The sequence below is a fragment of the Bufo gargarizans genome, chromosome 4 (genome assembly GCF_014858855.1).
Source record: "Bufo gargarizans isolate SCDJY-AF-19 chromosome 4, ASM1485885v1, whole genome shotgun sequence".
In the NCBI taxonomy this organism is placed as follows: Eukaryota; Metazoa; Chordata; class Amphibia; order Anura; family Bufonidae; genus Bufo; species Bufo gargarizans.
The window spans coordinates 73,120,345-73,148,187 of record NC_058083.1 but is presented as its reverse complement, the minus strand read 5'-3'; the positions used below and the strand labels follow the sequence as shown (position 1 = coordinate 73,148,187).

The following is a 27,843-nucleotide window of genomic DNA, read 5'->3' as shown; positions in this document are numbered from 1 at the left end:
TATTATATGCAGATGAGCCTCTAGGGGCAACGGGGGCGTTACCATTACACCTATAGGCTCTGCTCTCTCTGCAACTGCTGCGCCATCTGCACTCTGATTGACAGCACCAGCCATGATGGCGTTTTCACTGCCTGATCCTGTCAATCAAAGTGCAGAGGGCATGGCAGTTGCAGAGAGAGCAGAGCCTCTAGGTGTAATGGCAACGCCCCTGTTGCTCCTAGAGGCTAATTTGCATATATTAAAACACAATTTTTCTCAGCAGTGCGGACACATGGGGCCAACAGAGATGCCTGCAGCTGCCAAGTGCACATGTAACAGGTCAGCCAGTGTCATAGGTACAAATCTGCTGACAGGTGCTCTTTAAGCACTGGAGCCAAGTGTCAGACTAAGGTTCCTTGGACCCACCAGAGGAAATTATTCTCAGGGCCCAATCCACATATCATCCATAAAGTCTAATAGGTTTTGATTCAAGGAAATAAACAGTAGTGACAAATCATTGGCTCCAAAGGAATCTCCAGATCTTTTTTTTTTCTTCTCCTGGACATTTGGGGCTGTAAGAAGGTACAAGGAATCATTGTGGATGATAGGTACGTGTTACTGAGGTTCCTGGCTTTGGTGGAGTAAGAGCCGGTTTTTATGTGTCAGCAGCTGTTGCTGTTTGACACCATGATACTTAGTATGGCTGTAATAGCTGATCCGGGAGGCTCTTACTGGGAGTAGTCAAAGTGCTGGGTGGGTGACTACTCCCGATGTTCCAGGCTGGGTTTTGCCAGGCATAAAAACCAGCCAGCACTGCCAGGTGGAGAGGATTACCTCCGTCTGACACTGGAGCTCAGGGGGTCTATGTGCTGGGATCTGAAGGCTGTGTTGGGATCCGCGGCTTGAGCCAGGCTGGAAGGCTCAGACCCCTGTGAGGGCGAACAAGCCGCCTAACGCCTGCCTGTGGACTTGACAAAGCAGACCTTTTAACAGGGTGTGAAGTAACACCAGGAGTAAAGATGACTGTTTTGTATATGAACTTTTCATGTGTGTGAACGATCACCAAGCAACTTGTGTTTTTGTTTTGCTTTCACATGTGAATAAGCACTGATGTTTTGAACCAAGAACTTGTACTTTGCCTCTGTGCTGCACCCGCTAATCCTAACTACCAGAGCGAATCCCCACAGGGCCCACTAAGGTATCAGAGCACCGGTCTACCGGAGCCTCCTCTGGTACTTTGATGGGCCAATCCAACACTGCTGCGGTCCTTGGTTTGTGTCTGTGGACATCTGTATTCTGCATATTCTGTATCTATTCCAGCAAGGTATCTGCACCATGTTAAAGAGGTTCTCTGGGCTTTTAATATTGATGACCTATACTCAGGATAGGTCATCAATATCAGATAGGTGGGGGTCCGACACCCAGCACCCCCGCCAATCACCTGTATGAAGGTAAGGCGCGCGCGTGCCATATCCTGTCTCTCTTCCTGCTCACCATAGACATAGCAGCAGTGAGCAGGATGGGAGACGGCATGCGTGCACTTCATACAGCTGATCGTTGAGGGTGCCGGGTGTTGAACCCCTGCCGATCTGATATTGATTACCTATCCTCAGGATAGGTAATCAATATTAAAAGCCCGGAGAACCCCTTTAATGCGGAGCTCAGCTCAAGGTCCGGATAGTAATTTATCCAGATGTCCCTGTCTACTTGGCTGACCCTGCTTAAGCGTATGGAAAATGCTATAAAAACTCCTAGAATGTAAGAGACGAGGCATGACACAGACGTGCAAGGAGCACATACAGCGTGTAAATGAGCTGTGGTACCAATCTGCAGGAATCTTCCACTTCTCTATGCCAAAATCAGCCTCATGTTCCTCGGCCAAGTTTTTCTTGGCATGCAAAGCAATTACAGAGCGTTTTTTTGCATTCATACATTGTGGCATTGCTCAGACATTTTTGGACGAAGGCTGTTATTGAATTAGTTCTTAATAATTCATATATGATATATAAGATAAGGTGTGTGCCAAGTATAAAACACAGCGTAAGGTGGCTCAGGTTCCTCCTGACCCCCTCCATACACAGGAACCCTAGGGCTCAGCCGAATGTGCATGTGCTCTCACTCCAGAGCGGGGAATAAGCCACTACCAGACCCCTTTGGCAAGGATCATACATAATGAGATGCAACACCACCACCGCCCAGGCTCTGAGACCATAATGGACCTCAAAGATCCAAGAAAAAATAACCATTTTAAGCTGTCTTTGGAGCCAATTACTTGCCACTAGGTTTTTCTATTTCCGTGATTCAAAACCTATTAAACTTTATTGATGATATAAGGGTTGGGCCTCGAGAATAATTTCCTCTGGTGGGCCCCCAGTCCGACACTGACCCTCATACACATTAGGCTACTTTCACACTAGTGTTTTTTGCTGATCCGTCATGGATCTGCAAAAACGCTTCTGTTACAATAATACAACCGCATGCAAAGTCAATGGGGGACGGATCCGTTTTCTATTGTGCCAGATTGTGTCAGAGAAAACGTATCCGTCCCCATTGACTTACATTGTGTGCCAGGACGGATCCGTTTGGCTCCGCTTCATCAGGCGGACAGCAAAATGCTGCAGGCAGCGTTTTGGTGTCCGCCTCCAGAGCGGAATGGAGACAGAACGGAGGCAAACTGATGCATTCTGAGCGGATCCTTTTCCATTCAGAATGCATTAGGGCAAAACTGATCCGTTTTGGACCGCTTTTGAGAGCCCTGAACAGATCTCACAAACTGAAAGCCAAAACGCTAGTGTGAAAGTAGCCTTAGATGGTTGGCCGGTTGACGTTCATGTAATGTGTAAGAGCACAGTAGGAGGACGTAACTGATTAATATGCTATGCCCATATATCCATGGCCTTGTACTGGGTATATATTTCATGTAAACATTAAAATGAGATTTTTCCTTTTCTCTTTTTATATATAACAGTGTTTGAAACAATACGTTGAACTTCTAATCAAGGAAGGTTTAGAAACTGCTATCAGCTGTCCTGACGCCGGTTGTCCAAAGAGAGGCCATTTACAGGAGAATGAGGCAAGTAGCCTGGACAACTGTCTGCACCTTGTACTGGATGTAATGAATCACTTACTGTAGTCTAAAGATAAACTTTTATCAGCGATTGATAGCATTCTCTGTGTAAGTGTGTATACAGAGATAGCTGTCAGTCACTGATACCTGTACATGGGGAAGTGTTATCAGTGAGTGATAGAATTCTCTGGGTAAGTGTGTATATAGAGATAGCTGTCAGTCACTGATAACTGTACACTAGGGAGGTGTTATTCATGATTGATAGCATTTTCTGTGTAACTGTGTATACAGAGATAGCTGTCAGTCACTGATAACTGTACATGGGGAAGTGTTATCAGTGAGTGATAGTATTCTCTGTGTAAGTATGTATACAGAGATAGCTGTCAGTCACTGATAACTGTACACGTGGAGGTGTTATCAGTGATTGATAGCATTTTCTGTGTAAGTGTGTATACAGAGATAGCTGTCAGTCACTGATAACTGTACACGTGGAGGTGTTATCAGTGATTGATAGTATTCTCTGTGTAAGTATGTATACAGAGATAGCTGTCAGTCACTGATAACTGTACACTAGGGAGGTATTATCCATGATTGATAGCATTCTCTGTGTAAGTGTGTATGCAGAGATAGCTGTCACTCACTGATAGCTGTACACGGGGGAGGTGTTATCAGTGATTGATAGTATTCTCTGTGTAAGTATGTATACAGAGATAGCTGTCATTATCTGATAGCTGTACACAGGCGTTATCAGTGATTGCTAGTATTCTCTGTGTAAGTGTGTACACAGACATAGCTGTCAGTCACTGATAGCTGTACACGGGGAGGCGTTATCAGTGATTGATAGTATTCTCTGTGTAAGTGTGTATACAGACATAGTTGTCAGTCACTGATAGCTGTACATGGGGAGGTGTTATCAGTGATAGCATTCTCTGTGTAAATATGTATACAGAGATAGCTGTCAGTCACTGATAGTTGTATACGGGGAGGTGTTATCAGTGATTGATAGCATTATCTGTGCAAGGGTGTATACAGAGATTGCTCCCAGTCACTGTCTCCATGGTGCACATTGCAGTTTATTTACTTTATAAAATCTCTTATTCTTTTTCGCAGATTGAATGCATGGTTGCAGCAGAAATAATGCAAAAATACAAGAAATTGCAGTTTGAAAGAGGTAAAGCAGGAGTCAGAACAGTTAAATCGGGATCACGCGACCCAATATTTGCCTGCTGAACAGACACTTGGGCAATGCTTTATTCAAATTTTCTCAAACCTTCAGCTCTCCAGTAGGATCTGCTGCAAAAGCTGGAGAGCAACTGGTTGAAGATGTTTTCTCTGTCTGATAATTCTCTGCTATATTTACTAACTGTAGCCCTATTAAATTATTATTATTAAAGGGCATCTGTTAGCAGATCTGTACCTATGACACTGGCTGACCTGTTACATGTGCACTTGGCAGTTGAAGACATCTGTGTTGGTCCCATGTGGATATGCGCCCGCATTGCTGAGAAAAATTATGTTTTAATTTATACAAATGATCCTCCAGGAGCAACGGGGGCGTTGTTATTACACCTAGAGGCTCCGCTCTCTCTGCAACTGCCGCACCCTCTCCACTTTGATTGACAAGGCTAGGCGGTGAAAACATTGTCATGCCTGGCCCTGGCTTCTCCTAAATTAGCATGCTACTTCACGCGCTTTATTATCCAGCGCAGGCGCTGTACAAGAAAGAGTCTTGCAGTAAAGAAGAGAACTGCTGACAGAAGATTTATGTCTACCAGTACTTGGTAGGGTACGTGGAAACGTGCACACATACTGCACCTTTTCATCACTTTTATTTCAGATAAAAATAACTTCTGGTATGCAAATAATTTGGCAAGTGCCCCTTTGGTGGTCGCAGTCCTGGAAAGTGCAAGGGTCTCTTATGCAAACTCTGCTGAGCTCTTTCCTGTTTGCCTTGATTGCCAGTCAAGCCTGGTATCCGCAAATACCACATGCATGGTATACTGGCAGCAGTCCCATAGATGTACTGTGCTTATGGCAGGCACAAACGGACAGATTTCTGCCAAGCTGGGAAAAGGCTGGTGCTGTCAATCAAGGCAAAGGGGAGAGCGGGGCAGAGACGGCAAGAAACAGGGCACTTGCTGGGATTGGAACCACCTAAGGGGCACTTACTAATGAATCTGCATACTAAAGCAGCGGCCACAAAGTTACTGTCTTTGTGCGCGTTTCTAAGTAACCTATCAAGTGCTAGATGTCGTTTCGTGGGCAGAAATCTTCTGCCATGTTACTTTGAAGAGTAGCTTTCACCTCTCCTGACATGTCTGTTTTGGTAACCACTAATAACAGTTCTGGAGCATCTATTCTTATGACTCTATGTTGTGCTATTCCTCTATTATTCCTTCTAGAAGTTATGAATGAGTTGTACTCAGTCTGCAAAAAAAGGTCCATCTGGGTGTTACCAGTTGGGGGTGTGTCCCTGCACAGTCTGGCAGCACTGATTGGATAGTGTCAGACTGTGCATGCCCCCCCCCCTCCCCACACACACACACACTGGTAACACCTAGCTGACCCTGCATTGCAAAGTTCTAGTAATTCATTCATAACTTCTGGTAACACCCATTTGGACCTTTATTGCTAGCAATTCATTCATTTCTTCCAGGAGGGATAATAAAAGAATGGCAAAACACAGAGTCCTAACTATAAGTGGTCCTGAATTGTTGTTACATGGAGAATGCAAGTAGTCACTAAGACAGACATGTCAGGAGAGGGGACAGGCTCTCTTTAAGCTTCTGGGTTCCTCGCAGGAAAGGGGAAGCAGTGGTGAGTACTACGCGGCGTGCTTGCACCTATAGTGCCTCTTTACCTTTTATTTGAAGAATCCCTGCCCTTGTAGCATAACCAGTTCCTCAATAGTTACTGAAAGGCGGAAGCCATGAATAATTGAAGCCATGCTCCATCACAGAAGCTTTTCTATTATTGTCTTTCCAGCTTGACTCAGATCAAAGATTAGGAAATCAAAAGCATCTAAACCTATCTCCTTAATTACCAGCCGCGTCTTACATTGTCCTTGCCTGTCAGTGTCCTTTCATCTTCATGTTGAAAAGAAGTGATTGATTTAGTACCAAGCCTTCCAGGAGATAACATAATCTTGATCTAAACATCATTATTTCAGAGGTTAATTCATTTAGGTGAGAACTCCTCTGCTTACCATAAATGACGTCCAAGGAATGGACATAAGAATGTGACCACTCATACACTGCTGTGGGCTCATACTGGACCTCCTCGGGTCTCCTCATTTTGAGGTCTTTTTCCCACAGATTGCACCATAACCACTTCACTTCTATGGGGCTGAGCACGATACCAAGCATGGCCACTACACAATGTACGGCGCTGTACTTGGTAAGCTGCCTGAAGGCCGCGGCGCTCACAGGAGCACCAGTGTCTTCTCAAACATCTGATCGGCAGGGGTCCTCGGTGTTGGACGCCCAGCATCAGATACTGATGACCTATCCAGAGATTGTCATCCCTCATATCAGACAGTACCTGCCCCCATTGGGGCTCAGAGAGAAAACCTTTGTGGAGGCCTCCCCCATAAGAAACCTTGCATCATGAAATATCTGAATAGTTTATGCAGGTTTATATATTGTCAGTCCATGTACTGTCTAACATTTTGTTATGCTTTTTGTTTAGAAGTCCTTTTAGATCCATGTAGGACTTGGTGTCCTTCATCGTCCTGCCAAGCTGTGTGCAAGTTACAGGAGAAAGGGCCCCAGGATCCACAGCTGGTGCAGTGCACATCTTGTGATACGGAGTTCTGCTCATCATGCAAGGCTGACTGGCACCCTGGACAGGGTTGTCAAGAAAATATGCCAATCACTTTTCTTCCGGGAGAATCAAGGTACAGCATAGCTCATAATGTCTGGGAGGGTAACAAAGATAAAGTCTTAACTGCAGCCTATGAACTAATCTTATCAATACTATCTATCTATGTAATGGGGATTGGGTGTGGACCCAGTGTACCAAATAACTGGCTTGACGTTGGGATAGTCCCCTGGTTTTCACCCCACCTATACAGGGATCTGGCCTTCACTGCAGTATAGTTGGCAGCTGATCCACAGGAAACAGACACCGGTGCGAAGCACCAAGGGCTCAAGCAATGCTTGTAGTCCGTAAACAGGCAGAGATCAGGGCAGGCAGCAAAGTGTCAGTACGGTACACTAAGGCAGCGGAGTATCAGAGTTGGTAAACAGGCAGAAGTTTAGTACATGGGCAGACTAGCACACCTTCACTGGTTAAACTAGTAAACTAGGAACCTAAGCTCAGGCAAGGAGTGAGATGACAGAGCAGCATTTATAGAAGAAGCTGATTAACAATTAGAAGTTGCTGTGCAATGGCACATATCTATCTATCTATCCTTTTTTTCTCCAGCATTATTATTTATTATCTATTTTCCGCTTGGAGTGTAGGAGCAAACCAGAGTACCCGGAGGAACCCAACACAAACACAGGGAAGACATACAAACTCCATGCAGATGTTGTCCTTGGTTGGATTCAAACCTAGGACCTACTAACCACTGAGCCACCTTGCTCCCCATTATGCTAACGATACAACTCTATTTCTGGGAAATCATCACTTTATCTAACAATAAATCCTTAAAGGCTATGTACTCGTTTGAGAACAATTCTTTTTATGATTGCATTTTACTCATTTTGGACTGAAAATCATTTTTTCAATTGGTCTTTATAAAAAATATTCAACTGTTCTGTCACAAAGGGTTAACTTTTTTTCAAGCTGTGTAAATCGTACTTTCACTTTCACCCTGTTCCCTCATCTAATAAACCTGATCTCTAAATTACTAAACGGTCATAAATACCTATTGAAGCCACATTCCTATCAGTAAGATAAGAATTGAGCTATAATGAGCGTTTAGGAGGTCAGAGATGAAGAGCTCTCAGCTGAGCTTCCTGACGGAAACTAAAGAATCTCAAGGCTGTACAGAGAAAGGGGCTCAACATTTTTTATAAAGACCAAATGAAAAAATGATTTGTAGCTCAAAATGAGTACAATGCAATAATGAAAAATGCCCTAAAAGGTGTACGTAGCCTTTAACAAAAATTAATAATAAAACTTGCTGTCACTGATAACCGTTCTTAACCACCTCCGGACCGCCTAACGCACATGTGCGTTCCGGAGGTGGCAGCCCTGCGCAAAGTCACGCATATAAGCGTCATCTCGCAAGACGCAAGATTTCCTGTGAACGCGCACACACAGGCGCGCGCGCGCTCACAGGAACGGAAGGTCAGCGAGTGGATCTCCAGCCTGCCAGCGGCGATCGCTCGCTGGCAGGCTGGAGATCCGAATTTTTTAACCCCTAACAGGTATATTAGACGCTGTTTTCATAACAGCGTCTAATATACCTCCTACCTGGTCCTCTGGTGGTCCCTTTTGTTAGGATCGACCACCAGAGGACTCAGGTAGGTCAGTACAGTCGCACCAAACACCACACTACACTACACTACACCCCCCCCCCCCCGTCACTTATTAACCCCATATAAACCCCTGATAACCCATGATCACCCCATATAAACTCCCTGATCACCCCCCTGTCATTGATCACCGCCCTGTCATTGATCACCCCCCTGTCAGGCTCCGTTCAGACGTCCGTATGATTTTTACGGATCACGATATGGATCGGATCCGCAAAACGCATACGGACGTCTAAATGGAGCCTTACAGGGGGGTGATCAATGACAGGCGGGTGATCACCCATATACACTCCCTGATCACCCCCTGTCATTGATCACCCCCTGTCATTGATCACCCCCTGTCATTGATAACCCCCCTGTAAGGCTCCATTCAGACGTCCGCATGTGTTTTGTGGATCCAATCCATGTATCCATGGATCCGTAAAAAATCATGCGGATGTCTGAATGGATCCTTACAGGGGGGGTGATCAGTGACAGGGGGGTGATCACCCTGATCAGCCCCTGTCATTGATAACCCCCCTGTAAGGCTCCATTCAGACGTCTGCATGTGTTTTGTGGATCCGATCCATGTATCCATGGATCCGTAAAAAATCATGCGGATGTCTGAATGGAGCCTTACAGGGGGGGTGATCAGTGACAGGGGGGTGATCACCCTGATCACCCCCTGTCATTGATAACCCCCCTGTAAGGCTCCATTCAGACGTCCGCATGTGTTTTGTGGATCCGATCCATGTATCCATGGATCCGTAAAAAATCATGCGGATGTCTGAATGGAGCCTTACAGGGGGGGTGATCAGTGACAGGGGGGTGATCCGGGAGTCTATATGGGTGATTACCCCCCTGTCATTGATCACCCCCCTGTCATTGATCACCCCCCTGTCATTGATCACCCCCCCTGTCATTGATCACCCCCCCCCCCCCTGTAAGGCTCCATTCAGACATTTTTTTTGGCACAAGTTAGCGGAAATTTTTTGTTTGTTTTTGTTTTTGTTTTTTCTTACTAAGTCTCATATTCCACTAAATTGTGTCAAAAAGTAAAATCTCACATGAACTCACTATACCCCTCACGGAATCCAAATGCGTAAACATTTTTAGACATTTATATTCCAGACTTCTTCTCACGCTTTAGGGCCCCTAAAAAGCCAGGGCAGTATAAATACCCCACATGTGACCCCATTTCGGAAAGAAAACACCCCAAGGTATTCGCTGAGGGGCATATGGAGTCCATGAAAGATTGAAATTTTTGTCCTAAGTTAGCGGAAAGTGAGACTTTGTGAGAAAAAAACCAAAAAAATCAATTTCCGCTAACTTATGCAAAAAATAAAAAAATTCTAGGAACTCGCCAGGCCCCTCATTGAATACCTTGGGGTGTCTTCTTTCCAAAGTGGGGTCACATGTGGGGTATTTATACTGCCCTGGCTTTTTAGGGGCCCGAAAGTGTGAGAAGAAGTCTGGGATCCAAATGTCTAAAAATGCCCTCCTAAAAGGAATTTGGGCCCCTTTGCGCATCTAGGCTGCAAAAAAGTGTCACACATCTGGTATCGCCGTACTCAGGAGAAGTTGGGGAATGTGTTTTGGGGTGTCATTTTACATATACCCATGCTGGGTGAGAAAAATATCTTGGTCAAATGCCAACTTTGTATAAAAAAATAGGAAAAGTTGTCTTTTGCCAAGATATTTCTCTCACCCAGCATGGTTATATGTAAAATGGCACCCCTAAAACACATTCCCCAACTTCTCCTGAGTACGGCGATACCAGATGTGTCACACTTTTTTGCTGCCAAGGTGGGCAAAGGGGCGCATATTCCAAAGTGCACCTTTCAGATTTTGCAGGCCATTTTTTACACATTTTGATTGCAAGGTACTTCTCACACATTTGGGCCCCTAAATTGCCAGGGCAGTATAACTACGCCACAAGTGACCCCATTTTGGAAAGAAGACACCCCAAGGTATTCCGTGAGGGGCATGGCGAGTTCCTAGAATTTTTTATTTTTTGTCGCAAGTTAGTGGAATATGAGACTTTGTAAGGAAAAAAGAGAAAAAAAAAAAATCATCATTTTCCGCTAACTTGTGACAAAAAATAAAAAATTCTAGGAACTCGCCATGCCCCTCACGGAATACCTTGGGGTGTCTTCTTTCCAAAATGGGGTCACTTGTGGCGTAGTTATACTGCCCTGGCAATTTAGGGGCCCAAATGTGTGAGAAGTACCTTGCAATCAAAATGTGTAAAAAATGGCCTGCAAAATCTGAAAGGTGCACTTTGGAATATGTGCCCCTTTGCCCACCTTGGCAGCAAAAAAGTGTGACACATCTGGTATCGCCGTACTCAGGAGAAGTTGGGGAATGTGTTTTGGGGTGTCATTTTACATATACCCATGCTGGATGAGAGAAATATCTTGGCAAAAGACAACTTTTCCCATTTTTTTATACAAAGTTGGCATTTGACCAAGATATTTCTCTCACCCAGCATGGGTATATGTAAAATGACACCCCAAAACACATTCCCCAACTTCTCCTGAGTACGGCGATACCAGATGTGTGACACTTTTTTGCTGCCAAGGTGGGCAAAGGGGCACATATTCCAAAGTGCACCTTTTGGATTTCACCGGTCATTTTTTACACATTTTGATTGCAAAGTTCTTCTCACACATTTGGGCCCCTAAATTGCCAGGGCAGTATAACTACGCCACAAGTGACCCCATTTTGGAAAGAAGACACCCCAAGGTATTCCGTAAGGGGCATGGCGAGTTCCTAGAATTTTTTATTTTTTGTCGCAAGTTAGTGGAATATGAGACTTTGTAAGAAAAATAAAATAAAATCATCATCATTTTCCGCTAACTTGTGACAAAAAATAAAAAGTTCTATGAACTCACTATGCCCATCAGCGAATACCTTAGGGTGTCTACTTTCCGAAATGGGGTCATTTGTGGGGGTTTTCTTCTGTCCGGGCATTGTAGAACCTCAGGAAACATGACAGGTGCTCAGAAAGTCAGAGCTGTTTCAAAAAGCGGAAATTCACATTTTTGTACCATAGTTTGTAAATGCTATAACTTTTACCCAAACCATTTTTTTTTTGCCCAAACATTTTTTTTTTATCAAAGACATGTAGAACAATAAATTTGGCGAAAAATTTATATATGGATGTCGTTTTTTTTGCAAAATTTTACAGCTGAAAGTGAAAAATGTCATTTTTTTGCAAAAAAATCGTTACATTTTGATTAATAACAAAAAAAGTAAAAATGTCAGCAGCAATGAAATACCACCAAATGAAAGCTCTATTAGTGAGAAGAAAAGGAGGTAAAATTCATTTGGGTGGTAAGTTGCATGACCGAGCGATAAACGGTGAAAGGAGTGTAGTGCCGAAGTGTAAAAAGTGCTCTGGTCATGAAGGGGGTTTCACCTAGCGGGGCTGAAGTGGTTAATGTGTATGCAGCAAATGTCTTCTTTCTGTCCCTCAACTCGATGGGTGAATAAACTTCATTACTTTATTGGGCATTTTCTCAGTGTTTCCTCCAGCTGCTGGGCCCATGACACAAGAACATGATTAATATTCGTGGGATGCAAAGATGCTGTCATATACATTGTGAAGGCCCCTTTACACTGCCCAAGAGAGCCGAGGATTGGCAGGAAGGAAGCGTTTCTTCCCGACAATCGACAATAATGCCATCGCTCGTCCCCATACAGAATCATTGCTTGCCGGCAGCAGAATAATGTTTAGACTGCATGCAAGATCCAATTACCCGATGAATGAACGTTTCGCTTGTAATCTGCGGTACCTTTACACCAGCAGATCATCTATAGCGAGCGTTCCTACAAACGCCTGTAAGCGATAATCAGCCTGATGTTCGGCCAATCTAAAGGGGCTTTTGTACAGTACTGTATACTCTATAGAGATCACAAAACAGACTTTTTATCTTATCAGCTCTGCATTGAAGATAGTAGAAGACGACGTTCCAATCAAGCGGTGCCCAAAATGTAAAGTCTACATAGAAAGAGATGAAGGCTGCGCGCAAATGATGTGTAAAAACTGCAAGCACGCATTCTGCTGGTACTGCCTAGAGTCACTCGATGTGAGTACCATTCACAAAGTAGTAATAAACCTTGCTGCACAAATCTGTTGCTTGACTTTATTGCCCCCCTAGCTTTAAATACTCATTTAAAGGGAACACATGCTGTGACCCCGGCTTTTAGAGCGCTGTATTCCTAATGAGAAATTCCACTTGAAATAGGTTTTTATGCTGTTTCCATAAACGTCCAATGTGCTGAGAGAGTCCTGCTGGACAGACATAGGGTATGCCATCAGAGTGCCCCTTTCTATACCTTTTATGTGACTGTATTTAAACGTGTCGCCAACTACGCTTTTCACTACAAAAGCATAACTAAGCATAACATACTAACACGTATGTTAAATATTAAGTACTTTAAAGGACATGGGCACCTTTGGGTGCAGTTTTTTTTATTACTGCAAGAGAAAGTCTGAAGGCCCCCCATACACATCTACTGTCGTTCAAACGGTGGTTCTTGCCGACTGTATCCTAATATGTATGAGGACCTTATGTTTTTATGTTTCTGTATAGTATGTATGTATCTCTCTGTATGTATATGTGTCTATGTAATGGTTTGTTCATGTATTTGTGTGAAAGTCCACCTACTTTTATCTTAAAGGGGTCCTCTGGATAGGTCATCAGTATCTGATCGGTGAGGTCCGACACCCGGGACTCCCCCTATCAGCTGTTCGAGAAGGCAAACTAACAAGAATAGCGTGGTTTTAAACAGGCAGGACGGGCTCAAACCCACATGCAGTTGTGCATATATATATATATATATATATATACAGGGGAGAAAATCCTGCACTTGTGGCCCGTTGCTAATGGCAATCCCCAGCAAAAATGCATACAGTGGAGGATGTCCAGAGCGGACCACAAGTACCACAAAAAACATCCTACACAAGATAGCAGTTATGTGGATGTGATAACCAATATCACAATCTAATAACAACAAGGACAGGTGCACTCTGCGGTCTTCCTAAGCCCTCAAACTGATGTTAAAATTGAGAGATTAGCAAACATGTCATACCAGGAGGACAGGTCTGAGCCCGAGCACCGCGCCAAGGTTTCTCAAGTAGCTCGGGTCCTAACACTCACCTACCTGAGCCGTATGGGCAATACCAGGGGCCAGTGGGCGAATTACAGGAGCGTGAAGACCGACTCACAGACAACTCGAGAAGGCAGCAGTGATTTCAGTAGCCCCGCGGCCTTCTCACAGCTTTCCCTAGGCCAGTGACATCACATTCATTGGTCACGTGGCCTCGGTACAGCTCTGCCCCAGAAAAGTGAATGGGGCTGAACTGCGATACCAAGCATAGCCACTATACTATGTACGGCTCTGTGCTTGGTGAGCAGAGAGAAGGCCGTGGCGCTACTGCGAGCGCCGCTACCTTTTCAAACAGCTGATCGGCGAGGGTTCCGGGTGTCGGACCCCCACCGATCAGATACTGATGACCTATCCAAAGGATAATACATCTAGAAAAACCCATTTAAAGGGGTTATCCTGCAAATGATAATAATGAACTATCCTCAGGATAGGTCATCATTATCACATTGGCGGGATCTGAGTCCTGGCATCCCCACCTACTAGCTGTTTTAGAGAGCGTCCGCACTCAACTGAGCTCTGGTGAGCGCTGCGGACTCCGAGCAGCTTACTAATCACAGGGCTGATCTGTGGGGGTCCTGGGAGTGGGATCTCCGCCGATCTAATATTGATGACCTAGCCTGAGGATAGGTCATCAGTATTTTTTCCAGGATAACCCCTTTAATCCATTACCCACACTAAAAATCACCATCTTTATGAAGCTTTGACTCTTGGTTCCGTGCACACCAGTCTCACTGTCTGAGGAAAACTGACTTAAAGGGGTTGCCCAGGATTTTTAAATTGACGGCTATCCTCAGGATAGGTCATCAATATCAGATCTGCAGGGGTGGTCCCACAAGCTCACTAATCATCTGTTAGGGTCCATTCACAAGTCCGCAAAACGGGTCTGGATTCGTTCCGCAACGTTACGGAACAGATCTGGACCTATTCATTTTCAATGGGGCTGGAAAAGATGCAGACAGCACACAGTGTCCGCACTTCCGTTCCGCAAAAATATAGAACATGTCCTATTCTTGTCCGCAGACATGGGCAAGAAAAGTCATTTCTATTTAAACTGTCGGCCATGTGCGGTCCTCAAAATGTGGAGCGCACATGGCTGGTGTCCGTGTTTTGCGGGATCCGCAATTTGCAGACCGCAAAACACTTGTTTTCCCTGTGTTCTATTTATATGTTTTTATGTATATGTTTATATATTTATATAATATGTATAGATCTATCTACATATATATATTACATTTACCTTGCTGTCTGCTCTGTCTTTACATTTCTGAATTACCAGGACGATTTCCTGCTGATACATTACGATAAGGGGCCTTGTCGGAACAAGCTCGGTCATTCCAGGGCCTCGGTCATATGGCACAGGACACAGGTAGGTTGAAATAGGTGAAATAGGTCTTATAGGTGACCCAGGCTGTTTTTACATCCCACTGGTAAATGAACAGAATTGCTCTTGTCTGCAGAGATCAGCACTGTGCCTAGATACAAAGCAACAGGCCCCATGCACATGGCAGAGCCGTGTGCCCAGAGGCGGTTGGCATGTGGTAGAACATGCCTCGTGTTTTTTCTACTCCTAGATAGTGGCTGTGTGAATAACTGTGCCATACTGCCCTCTCCTGGACAGGCACCTTCACTACAGACCCTAAGAAAACTACTGCCTACTATCCAGCGCAACTTGTAGGAGCTCATTGAAGCCTCCTGAGCAGGATGTCCTGTCTTGAGGTGCAAGACCCTGTTACAGTAAATCTTCAGCTGTCCGCATGGAAGAAAGCAACGTGCCCAACATATCTTGCTTTCTTTGGAAATATGAGGTTGCATAATATAAAGATGTATATTATTTCCTGTGAGGCTTAATTTGTTTAAAACAGGCATCCTCAAACTGCGGCCCTCTAGCTGTCGTAAAACTACAACTCCCACAATGCCCTGCTGTAGGCTGATACCTAAAGGGTGTTCCGGCATGCTGGGAGTTGTAGTTTTGCAACAGCTGGAGGATGCTTGGTTTAAAACAGGGATGCACAATCTGCGGCCCTCCAGCTGTTGTAAAGCTACAACTCCCAGCATGCCCCGCTGTAGGCTGATAGCTGAAGGCTGTCCGGGCATGTTGGGAGTTGTAGTTTTGCAGCAGCTGGAGGGCTGCAGGTTGGCCATCCCTATTTTAAACATTCATTTGGGTTGTCCAAATATAGAAAAAGGGGTCTTCTTGTTTGTAGAAGAGTCAAGGCCCTCCCGAAATCTGGAGGTTCTTACATTCTTAATCCCATTATACTCCCCAAAAACAAGACAAATAATCCTCAGTGGAAAGAGACCTGAAAATTGTTTATTTTATACTCCTGCAATACTGATACATCCTGCAGTGATGTACTTTACCTTGTATACAGCAGTTTTCATCTTCTTGTCCCCATTGTGGCATATATTACCTTGAATAAAGGAAAACCACATGATTGCTACAGGAGCTTTTACTTTATTATACAGCATTGCTAGATGTCCTAGCTAAGTGCTTAGCTGTCACTTTCTATCTAACCACTGCCCCCTGGTGGTGAAACAGCAGTAATTATGATCACTAATCTTGCTGATAGTTAAAGATGAGATAGATGACAGTTAATAATAAATGAATATATAAAACAAATATAATTCTAAACTCATCAATATTTCTTATCATGCTAATATATTTTTCTACCAGAGAATTTGATCTGGTATTTGATAATCCAGAAATTCTGTTAATCCAGCACTTGTTTCCATTAGTTTACATAATGATAATCTAATAAAAAAAAGTTGCAAGACTTAACAACTGCGACATTTTTTGTGACATTTCGTGATCCTCGCTACTTTTCACAGTAGCATGTGTTTAAAAGGTGAAAGTGAGATTAGACCTGGATTATGGCTCATTTAAATCGCAAAAAAGTTGCAACCCACGCCAGGCAACCCCCTGGTCTACTTTTACACCTAAAGGTCTAAACCACGTTGCGCTCACGCCACATATATTATTAAGGTGCACCTGTTCAGAAACTTGGTGCAGGCGCACAAAGCAAAGAGAGACTTAAAACTAACACAAAAACAACTGAAATTCAAAAAGAAAAAATGTAAAATTTAGTTATAGTGTCAAATGTTTTCTATCTTCCAAATCATTTTGTAGCACTATTCGATAATTGGGAAGAACTGAAGTCCGAATAATTGTTTGGCTAAATAGGTCATTTGAAATGATCTCATCTTGTTTTCTCCAGATTGAGGGCATAGATACACAATAGCAGCCACAGCGCCGACATGTGATTTTACAGAAAAAACATTGGTTTTAGGTCTCATGCACACAACTGTATGTATTTTGTGGTCTGCAAAAAACGGATCCGCCAAAAATATGGATGACGTCTGTGTGAATTCCATATTTTGTGGAACAAAACAGCTGGCCCCAAATAGAACAGTCCTATCCTTGTCCGAAATACGGACATACGGAAAAAGAATGCACACAGAGTAACTTCCGTTTTTTTTGCGAACCCATTGAAATGAATAGGTCCGTATACGGTCTGCAAAAAAACGGGAACGGACATCTAAAGAAAATACTTTCGTGTGCATGAGCTCTTACTTGCAAATCTACGTAGACATTACAAATCAATTCGACAATCACATTGATTTTCAGCAAAACCCAAAACTGGTGCAGTTTTCAGCTATATTGCATCTGAGTGTCGGCTAAAGCCACTGTGTGTCTCTATCATTATAGAATCTGCATATATGCATAGTAAATAACATCCATATCAAGCTAGCAGCATATGGATAGATAGATAGATAGATAGATAGAAATATATTAGATAGATAGATATGAGATAGATAGATAATAGATAGTGTGGGGATTCGCTCTGGTAGTTGGAATAAGTGGGTGCAGTACAGAGGCAAAGTACAAGTTCGTAATTCAAATGTCCGTGGGAAGTAGTCACCCACCCAGCACTTTGACTTCTCCCAGTAAGAGCCGTCCCAGATCAGCTATACGGCCATACTAAAATGGCAAAGTTTCAATCAGCACTAGCTGCCGCTGACACCTGAAATTACCGGCTCTTACTTCACCGAGGCCAGGAACCTCTGTGACATATCTTCCGTCAACGTCGGACCCTTGCGCCTTCCTACATACCTCCCCCCTTTGTTCAACCCTGAGGGGGTGAACACTTGCCAGACAGTGTACCCGGAGCAGGGCATCCGTGTTTCCCTGCAAGCGGCCTGTGTTCCACTGAGAACTTGAAGTTCTGTAATGACAAGAACTATCTGGTGACCCAAACATTCCTCTCTTTGGCCTGGCTCATCCACTTGAGAGCGGAGTGGTCGGTAACCAGACGGAAATTTCTCCCCAACAGATAATAGCGGAGAAACTTGAGTGCCCATTTAATGGCCTGGCACTCTCTCTTCACTATACTGTACCTAGTCTCGGCTGGGGTAAGTTTGCGGCTCCGAGGAATCTGTCTGTACCACAAACTCCCTCTTGAAGTTGGGCGTCACCAAAACAGGTGACCCGCACAGGACCGACTTCAACGCGAAAAAAGCCTCTTCCGCCTGGTCATTACAGCGGACCATCACGGACTTCCGTCCCTTCAAGAGCCCTGTCAACGGAGACGCTAAAGTGGCAAAGTGGGGAACGAACCTCATATAATAGCCCACCATTCCCAGGAACGACTTTACTTGCCTCGTGGTGACAGGTCGTGGCCAATTCCAAATCGCCTCTATTTTATTTACTTGGGGTTTGATAACTCCATATCCAATTACGTACCCCAGGTACTTAGTCTCCTCTAACCCTATCGCGCATTTCTTTGGGTTAGCGGTCAGTCCAGCCTTCCTAAGGAAGTCCACTACAGCCTGCACTTTGGTTAGATGACTTTCTCAGTCGGTACTGTTGATGACGATATTGTCCAGGTAAGCCAACGCGTACCAACGATGTGGACGAAGTACAATGTCCATGAGTTGTTGGAACGTGGCGGGGTCACCATGCAGACCAAAGGTTAACACTTTATACTGATACAGCCCCTCAGGGGTGACAAAGGCAGTTTTCTCTTTGGCAGCCTCCTTTAAGGGCAACTGTCAGTAGCCCTTCGTGAGGTCCAAAACAGAAAAATATCGGGCTTGTCCTAACCTCTCGATAAGCTCATCTACCTGGGGCATGGGATACGCATCGAACTTGGAGATATTGTTTAGCTTGTGAAAATCGTTACAGAACCGTAAGGTCCCGTCCGGCTTGGGTATTAAGACTATCGGACTGGCCCATTCACTTTTGGACTCCTCATTGACGTCTAGTTGCAGCATTAGCAGCACTTCCTCCACGATGGCTTGTCGCCGAGCCTCGGGTACCCGGTATGGCTTGCCGGATTATGAAAGTGCATCCAGGGAGGTCCGAGAACACATCCGTGTTCCGACTAATGAACTCCCTGGCTTTCTGAGCCTGTTTAGAGGAGAGGCTGTCAGCAATGTTTACTGTGGCAACTGCTTCTCTTGCATCAGACCGAGGAGCCTGAACCTTTTCTCCTACAAAACCTGGCTGTGGGCTATCTTCAGTAGAGGACTCCCTATCTTTCCATGATTTTAGCAAATTTACATGATGCACCTGCTCCAACTTTCGCCGCCCTGGCTGGTGTACCTTGTGATTTACCTCTCCCACTTTCTCGAGTACCTTGTAGGGCCTCTGCCACCTAGCTAGGAACTTACTGTCTACGGTTGGTACCAGAACCAAAACCCAATCACCCTGGTTAAAGTTCCGGACCCGAGCCTGCCGATTATAGACCCTACTCTGGGCTCGATGCGCTGCCTCCATATGCTCCCTGACTAGAGGCAGCACTGTCTTGATCCGTCCTGGCATCTGGGTGACGTACTCAATAACACTTTTGTGCAGTGTGGGTTGTTGTTCCCATGCTTCTTTGGCTATGTCCAACAGACCGCAAGGGTTTCTGCCATATAGCAGTTTGAAGGGTGAGAACCCAGTAGAGGCCACGGGCACCTCTCGCACTGCGAACATGAGATAGGGCAGAAGAAGGTCCCAGTCCCTCCCATCCTTAGACACCACTCTTTTTAACATGTTTTTTAATGTTTGATTAAACCTCTCTACCAGGCCATCTGTTTGCGGATGATACACGGACGTCCGTAGCTGTTTTATGTGGAGTAACTTACAGAGTTCCCTCATGACCTTGGACATAAAAGGGGTCCCTTGGTCAGTCAGAACCTCTTTAGGTAGTCTCACTCGGGAAAACATCTCCATTAACTCCTTAGCTATGAGTTTGGCTGATGTATGTCGCAGTGGCACCGCCTCCGGATACCGAGTGGCATAGTCGAGGATGACCAAGATGTGTTGGTGCCCTCTAGCGGACTTCTGTACTGGGCCTATGAGATCCATAGCGATTCGCTCGAACGGGACCTCGATAAGTAGGAGGGGCACCAGAGGACTCTGGAAATGTGGCTGGGGGCTATTTATCTGGCAGGTTGGGAAAGACTTACAAAACTCTTCTACCTCTCTGAACACACTGGGCCAGTAAAACCGCTGTAGTATCCGGTCCTGCTTTTTCTGCCACCCCAAGTGACCCCCAAGAACATGTTGGTGGGCAAGCTCCAATACGAGCTTGAGATACACCTTGGGCACCACCAGCTGTTCAATATGCTCACCCCGTAGTTGGTTTACTTGATACAGCATTTCCTGGTGAATGACAAATCGGGGAAACATCGATTCGGCCCCAGGTTTTTGTGGTTCACCATCAATTATTACAAAATTCTCCCAGGCCCGGGATAAGGTTGGGTGTTGTGCGGTTCCGAAGTTTTCACCGGAGACTTTGAGGTCTGCCAATTCAGGACCCGGCGGCAAGTCCTCAACGTCTCCTACCAACACACTCAGCGGGGTTGTCTCCCCCTCTTCCACCAAAGTGGCGGTCACCCCTACCACTGGCCCTTCGGCCTCGGGTTTCCAGGGTTCTGGCCTCCCGCCCGAGCCAGGCCACTCTGCTGAAGTTACCCCTGACTCAGGGGCATCAACAACTCTCACAGCCAGCCACAGGGCCGGGAAGCCCAGAAAGTCTCTCCCTATTATTAGTTCATAAGGTAAAGTGGTGGCAACGGCCACCTCGTGGGTCCACTTGCCGCCTCCCATGGATAGAGACAGAGTGTCTCCCACTTCTACCTGGCACAGGTGGTTATTGTCTATAGTCTCTGGGATACCTGATGCACACAGCTTCCTGGCATACAACGAGTTGCGATATCCATAGTTAGTCTCCATGGGTTCGCCCCGATGGGTACAGTCGGCCCTTACGTGCCCAGTCTCCTGACACCGCCAGCATACTATCGGAGCCGGGTCTATGGGGGTACAGCCCGGGTGGGCTTGGTTGGCACAAGTCTCTGGGTCTGGGATGGAGATTGCTGGGGTTTGGCTGCCCCCTCCCAAACGAACCCCCTTTTAAATTCCTGGTAGCCTCATAGCGTTCCACCAGGTCCACCATCTCAAGGGCATTACCAGGAGACACCGGGCCGATCCAGTGATGGAGGGGGTACGGCAAAGACCTCCAGAAGACATCAGCCAACCGACTGTCCAACATAGCAGTGGGACTCGGCACGTCAGGTTGCAGCCATTTTTGCAACAGGTGTAATAGGGTATAATACTGCGGCCTCGCGGGCTCAGCCGTGCTAAACTCCCACTGATGCACCCGCTGGGCCTGGACCAACACATTCATCCCCAGTCTCGCCAGGATCTCACCCTTTACCGTCGAGTATTCAGCCGCTTGATCATCTGGTAAGTCAAAATACACCTGCTGGGGTCCAGACGCCAGGAACGGAGGGACGACCTCAGCCCATTGCTCCCGGGGTAGCTTCTCTCTCATGGCTACCTTCTCGAAGATCACCAAATAGGTTTCAATGTCGTCTGCGGGGTCATCTTGGAGATCGCCGCACGGACCGCTTTCCGTGCATCGTGGACACTCTGGGATGCTCCTGCTGCTTGTAAAGCCATCACATATTGTAACAGCAGCTGGTTTGTTTCCTGCTGTTGCTTATTGGCCTCTCGCTGTTGCAAGTTAGCCCCCACGAGAGCTTTCACGATAGTTGTAATCTCGCTGGGTTGATATAAGACATACAACTGTGCCCGGAAAAACTAAAATATTTTGGCCTTCACGCCAGCCTCACTGCAATGCCTGCATTTTCCGCCAATTGGGGGGGATTCACTCTGGTAGTTGGGATAAGTGGGTGCAGTACAGAGGCAAAGTACAAGTTCTTAATTCAAATGTCCGTGTTTCTTCACACATAAGGCAAACAAAAACACTCTTTGCAGGGTTGGTGTTTGTTCACACCGAGTAGAAAGTTCATGCATAACAAAAAACATCACCTTGTCGGCGGTCCTGCCTCTAGTAGTCCAAATGCAGGCTTTAGGTGGCCTGCTGTCCCAACACACAGGACTCAGCTTTTCAGCCCAGCACAGGGCTCAGTTCCCACACCAGCGATTGCCAGAGCTCCTCTGTTAGAGAGAGGTAATTACTCCTAGCTGACTCTGCCAGCTGGGTTTTTTATAGGCCAGTGAAGACCCGGCCTGGAACGTGGGGAGTAGTCACCCGCCCAGCACTTTGACTACTCCCAGTAAGAGTTGTCCAGGATCAGCTATTACAGCCATACTAAAATAGTAAAGTGTCAATCAGCATTAGCTGCCGCTGACACCTGAAAATACCAGCTCTTACTTCACCGAGGCCAGGAACATCGGTGACATATCTTCTGTCAACGACGGACCCTTGCGCCTTCCTAGAATAGATAGATGATAGAAAGATGGGTATGAGATAGATAGATAGATAATAGATAGATGATAGATAGATTTTACAGTACATCTATTCTGCGTTCTATTGATGTGTATTTTTCCTTTACAGGTGGTCGGGATATTTGCAGGTTTCGGCCTCTTGCTGTTGGTAGCCTCTCCGTTCCTCTTACTGGCCACACCATTTGTTTTGTGCTGCAAATGTAAATGCAGTAAAGGAGACGATGACCCGCTGCCCACCTAATGCTCAGGAGCGTGGTGTTGATTTCTGTGGGGTCCCAGCACACCGCCGGAGGCTACATCACACATGGGACATGTTGTAGCCTTCCCGGGCTCAGCCAGCTCTCCAGGACATACACTGTGCCATTCTACTAAGACCTCGTGTCCTCACCGCCCCTGACTTCATCCCAGGACCGTGGTGGCCGAAGGAGGCAGGAGGACGAGCCGGCACAATGTACAGATGACATCCCTCATCCACATAACAGTTCTTGGGTCTGACATCGGTTCTGGTCCTGTCGATCTGTTTCTAAACTGTTTTAGGCTTAGCGTCCTCCTCTATGTCATTCCTGATATTGTTTACCTTCATTTGTATTCTTGTAAAATGCTGTATATTTCTTAAAGTGCATTGTTCTAAAGGGAATACGTGGCTGCAGATTAACCCCTTGTTTCCTATCACAGGGTACACCGTGCAGCGAGCCTCATGGTTGTTGCAGTCTGCATTTACCAAAGTGAGAATTGCTAAAAAAAAAAAAAAATCTAGAAAAAAAAATTACAAAAAAGTAAAAACGTTAAAACAATTTCCTTTGATTTTGCTGTTTTGCTGTTTTGAACAACATTCAATTATGGCTCCTTTCACATGAGAGCACAGTTTTATACTCATCGTCCACAGTGATGTTTGCAACCCGTCCGCCTCATATTTACAATGTGACCCATAATGATTTGCCTTTGGAACATTCCAGGCAGCTGCACTGTGGATTCACCTATAGAACTATATGGATCACCTATGGGTGCCTCTGCTCCATAAAGAGGACCCCTCAGCTCCCCTGTTTTAGTAAATATTTGTAGTACTCGTGAAATATCAATTTATCCATTTTGAAGCTTCTTTTATTAGAATTCTGTATAATTCCTCTGTTACTCCTCCTGGAAACGTATGACTAAACTGACAACTGGGTGTTACCATTCCCCTTGTTAACAGCATGTGTCCGTATACACACTCAGCACTGATTAGACAGTACCAGACGGAGAAGGAACACCCGCTAAGGCCTCATGCACACGGCCATTGCAATATACAGGCACCGGCCGTGTGCACCCCGCACCATGAATGCGGACCCATACACTTGAATGGGTCTGTAATCCAGAAGGTCTTATGCAGGCTGGAGGCATGGAACCCCACAGAAGAACTACAGAGTGTTTCCGTACGTACCTCCACAACGCAAAAAAAGTAGTGCACGATGTTCCCCGTGCAGTGGTGGTGCATTTTTGGTCCCCAATGCACGGAACGGCAACATGCGCAAGAGGCCTAAATGGAATAGTAACTCCCAATTGTCATTTTTTTCCATACATTTCCAGGAGGCATGACAGAGGAATGGCACAACAAAGAAAAGGAAAAAAACTATACTGTACACCATACAAAGAAAAATGTAGATACTTTATTGGTTAACAAATATATTAAAAAGCTTTAAAATGTGGCAAAATCCATACAATGAAAAGGACATCCCCTCCAATAAAAATGCACATTGCCAAAAATGGTTTATAACAAACCAAGACAATAAATATACCGGTCATTAAAGAGGACCTTTCACCTGAAAAAACATTGTGAACTAAGTATCATGACATATACAGCGGCGCCCGGGGATCTCACTTTACTTACTATTATCCCTGGGCGCCGCTCCGTTCACCCGCTGTGCCCTCCGGTATCTTTGCTCACTTGGTTATAGTGGGAGGAGCCTGCCCTTGTTCTCCTGGGCGTCTCTTTCTTCCAGGCTGTGAGCTCTGCGCTGTGATTGGCCAGCGCTACAGCCTAGGAGAAGGAGACGCCCAGGAGAACAAGGGCAGGCTCCTCCCACTATAACCAAGTGAGCAAAGATACCGGAGGGCACAGCGGGTGAACGGAGCGGCGCCCAGGGATAATAGTAAGTGAAGTGAGATCCTCGGGCGCCGCTGTATATGTCATGCTACTTAGTTCACAATGTTTTTCCAGGTAAAAGGTCCTCTTTAAAAACCCATAAAGAAAGACTAGTAGTGGATTAATACCTAAAAGCACGGTAGTATTCAGAAAACAATTAAAAATACTCACCAAGGAGAGGTTAGACTCCCTCCTTAGTGGGTATTTTCTACTTTGCACATGTTGTCCAGGTTTATGCCTCTAGGGGTTGGCAATTGTATTATTACTAGGTTACTATAGCATTGTCATTTATAGGACATATGTCAGCAGACCTGTTACATGTGCGCTTGGCAGCTGAAGACATCTGTGTTGGCCCCATGTTCATACGTGTCCGCATTGCTGAGAAAAATTATGTTTTATTATATGCAAATGAGCCTCTAGGAGCAACGGGGGTGTTGACTTTACACCTGGAGTCTCAGTTCTTTCTGCAACTGCTGCGCGCTCTGCACTTTGATTGACAGGGTCATGCAGTGTAAACGCCATCTTGACTGGTGCTGTTAAAAGGCAAAAGGTAGATCCTCTAGGTGTAATGGTAACGCCCCCGTTGCTCCTAGAGGCTCATTTGCATATATTAAAACTTCATATTTCTCATCAATGCGGGCACATATGATCACGGGACCAACACAGATGCCTTCAGCTGCCAAGCGCACATGTAACAGGTCAGCCAGTGTCATAGGCACAGATCTGCTGACAGGTGCCCTATAATAGTGTTTTTAGGCAGCATGTTATAGAGCAGGAGGAGCTGAGCAGATTGATATATACTAATGTGGAAACATTTTCAAAATTACTTGTATCTCATTCATTTACATCCCTGCGCTCCCACGCTAAGAGTCCAGTGGGCGGTCCTAATTGACGGCTATCTCTTTGGATGCTTACACTGGGAAGGCTCTTAATAGGACAGCCCACTGGACTCTTAAGCATTAGAAAGAGCAGGGGTTTAACCCCTTAGTGATGTTCCCCGTGCAGTGGTGGTGCATTTTTGGTCCCCAATGCACGGAACGGCAACATGCGCAAGAGGCCTAAATGGAATAGTAACTCCCAATTGTCATTTTTTTCCATACATTTCCAGGAGGCATGACAGAGGAATGGCACAACAAAGAAAAGGAAAAAAACTATACTGTACACCATACAAAGAAAAATGTAGATACTTTATTGGTTAACAAATATATTAAAAAGCTTTAAAATGTGGCCTGTTTTAGGCCTTACTGACCAAGCATTTTTCTTCCCTTTTTTATTGTCGCGTTCCAAGAGCTATAACTTTTTTATTTTTCCGTCTATGTAGCTGTATGAGGGCTTGTTTTTTGCGGGACAAGTTGTAGTTTTTATTGGTGCCATTTTGAGGTACACATAACTTTCTGATTAACTTTTATTAACTTTCTCTGGGAGGGAGAAAGGAAAAACAGCAATACTGCCACTGAGCTTTATGTTATAAATTTTATGGCGTTGATTTTTCGGTATAAATAGCATAATAATGTTATTCTCTGGGTCAGTACAATTACAGCTATAACAAATACATACAAGGCCTGATTTTTTTGATGATGCTTTTTGATCACTTGTTATTAAGTTTTTTCAGTGGCAACTAAGTATAAATTAGCAATTAAAATTATATATATTTTTTTTTTACGGTGTTCAAAGTAAGGAGATAATTGACATAATATTTATGTAGGGTGGGTCGTCACGGACGGAGTGATACCAAACATATGGGGGAGATTCTTTTTTCCATTTTTTTTTCATTGAAAAAAACTGCTGGTAGGGTTTGTTAGAGCATGACCGCGGCTTTCATGCGAGAGCCGGGTCCCCGCTGCCCAGCCTAAGCCCCTTGGTGACCGCTGTAAAAACACGTATGGGTGGTCACTAAGGGGTTAATTGTATAAATTATAATTTATACAGAATCTTTTCACATAAAACTATATATCAATCTGCTCAGCTCCTCCTGCTCTATAACATGCTGCCTGCAGATTGCCCTGCATTCTCAATGTGACAGGTTCCCTTTTACGAAGTTCCTGCTGGTTCTCTGATTTGCCCGGAAGTCTCTTCTACATTATACCATATTATTTTAGGATCTTTGGTGTATTTTGTATTCTAGAAAATAAGTCAAAAGAAAAAGAGAAGAAGTCAAGTAGAACTAAATTAAAAGTAAAAAAAGAAAATAGAGACTCCCCTTTTAATTATCAGTTAGGGGGGTCTTCTCAATTTGTTAGTGCACGGGCACATCGCTCCGATATGTTGCAACGTTCTGTACAGTGGGAATTTGACCCTTAGGCCTCCTGCACACGACCGTATGGCTTTTTCAGTATTTTGCGGTCCGCAAAAAACGAATCCGCAATAAATAAGGATGACATCCGTGTGCATTCCGTTTTTTTCAGAACGGAACATCTGGCCCCTAATAGAACAGTACTATCCTTGTCCGTTATGCGGACAATAATAGGACATGTTCTATGTTTGAACGGAACAGAAATATGGAAACGGAAGGCATACTTAGTACCTTCCATTTTTTTTTTTTACGGAATAATTGAAATAAAAGGTTCCGTATACGGAACGCAAAAAACGGAACGCAAACTGAAAAAACAAGCGTTTGTGTGCAAGAGGCCTTACTGATGTGGAGGACTGTGGTCCCTTTGTGATCGTCAGTGAGACCCTCTCAATCAGAAAGTGATGGTAGAACCCATTAACATAGGGATGGACTGTGTGTTCTAATCAGCTCAATCACTGCAGGCCAATAAGGACTGTAAGCCTCCACAGAAACAATAGCCTACTAATACATGTCTTCATTGCCTCCAGTCCTGACAACCAAGAAGAGGAAGCTTTGATTATTAATGAGCTTAATTTGGTCGAACGATGGGTGGGAAGGAGAGAACTTTTATGGGACTTTGCGTTTCTGAGTTTCTCTTTAAGGGTACTTTGTTGCACTTTTTTGTATTTTCTAACATGTATAGAGATGGTAGCATAAATGGGAGTCTGTGTGCCTGTCAGAGTGTCACAGCCCTCAGGCTCATCCCCCCCCCGAGGAACCAGCTGTCAAATACAAGTGGTATACAGTTGTGAGAAAATGTTTGTAAACCCTTTGAATTCTGTATAAAGGGCTTAAAGGGGTTGTCCCATGAAAAATTATTTACATCTTCCGGTTAATTTAGTATAGCTACTGAGTTATTCAATAAAATGTATCTGTATAGCGCCATCTGCTGTTTGTTCTATTCCTTTTTTCTCTGTCCACCTCAGTCACATCGCTGAGGTGGACACACGTGCTCAGTTTCATATT

At 44.9% G+C, this 27,843-nt stretch overlaps 1 protein-coding gene across 4 annotated transcripts in view; it reads left to right on the top strand.

Moving 5' to 3' along the window:
• RNF144A (ring finger protein 144A) overlaps positions 1-24,232 on the top strand; it is a 61,839-nt gene extending 37,607 nt beyond the window's left edge. For all 4 annotated transcript variants that reach the window (XM_044290047.1, XM_044290051.1, XM_044290048.1 and 1 more), the window contains 6 exons: positions 2,948-3,052; positions 4,157-4,217; positions 6,734-6,941; positions 12,452-12,599; positions 14,960-15,049; positions 22,533-24,232. In XM_044290047.1, coding sequence (XP_044145982.1) covers positions 2,948-3,052; positions 4,157-4,217; positions 6,734-6,941; positions 12,452-12,599; positions 14,960-15,049; positions 22,533-22,664 — 744 coding nt within the window. In that variant the 3' untranslated portion in view covers positions 22,665-24,232. The remainder of the gene's footprint in view (positions 1-2,947; positions 3,053-4,156; positions 4,218-6,733; positions 6,942-12,451; positions 12,600-14,959; positions 15,050-22,532) is intronic.
• The last annotated feature ends 3,611 nt before the right edge of the window (positions 24,233-27,843 follow it).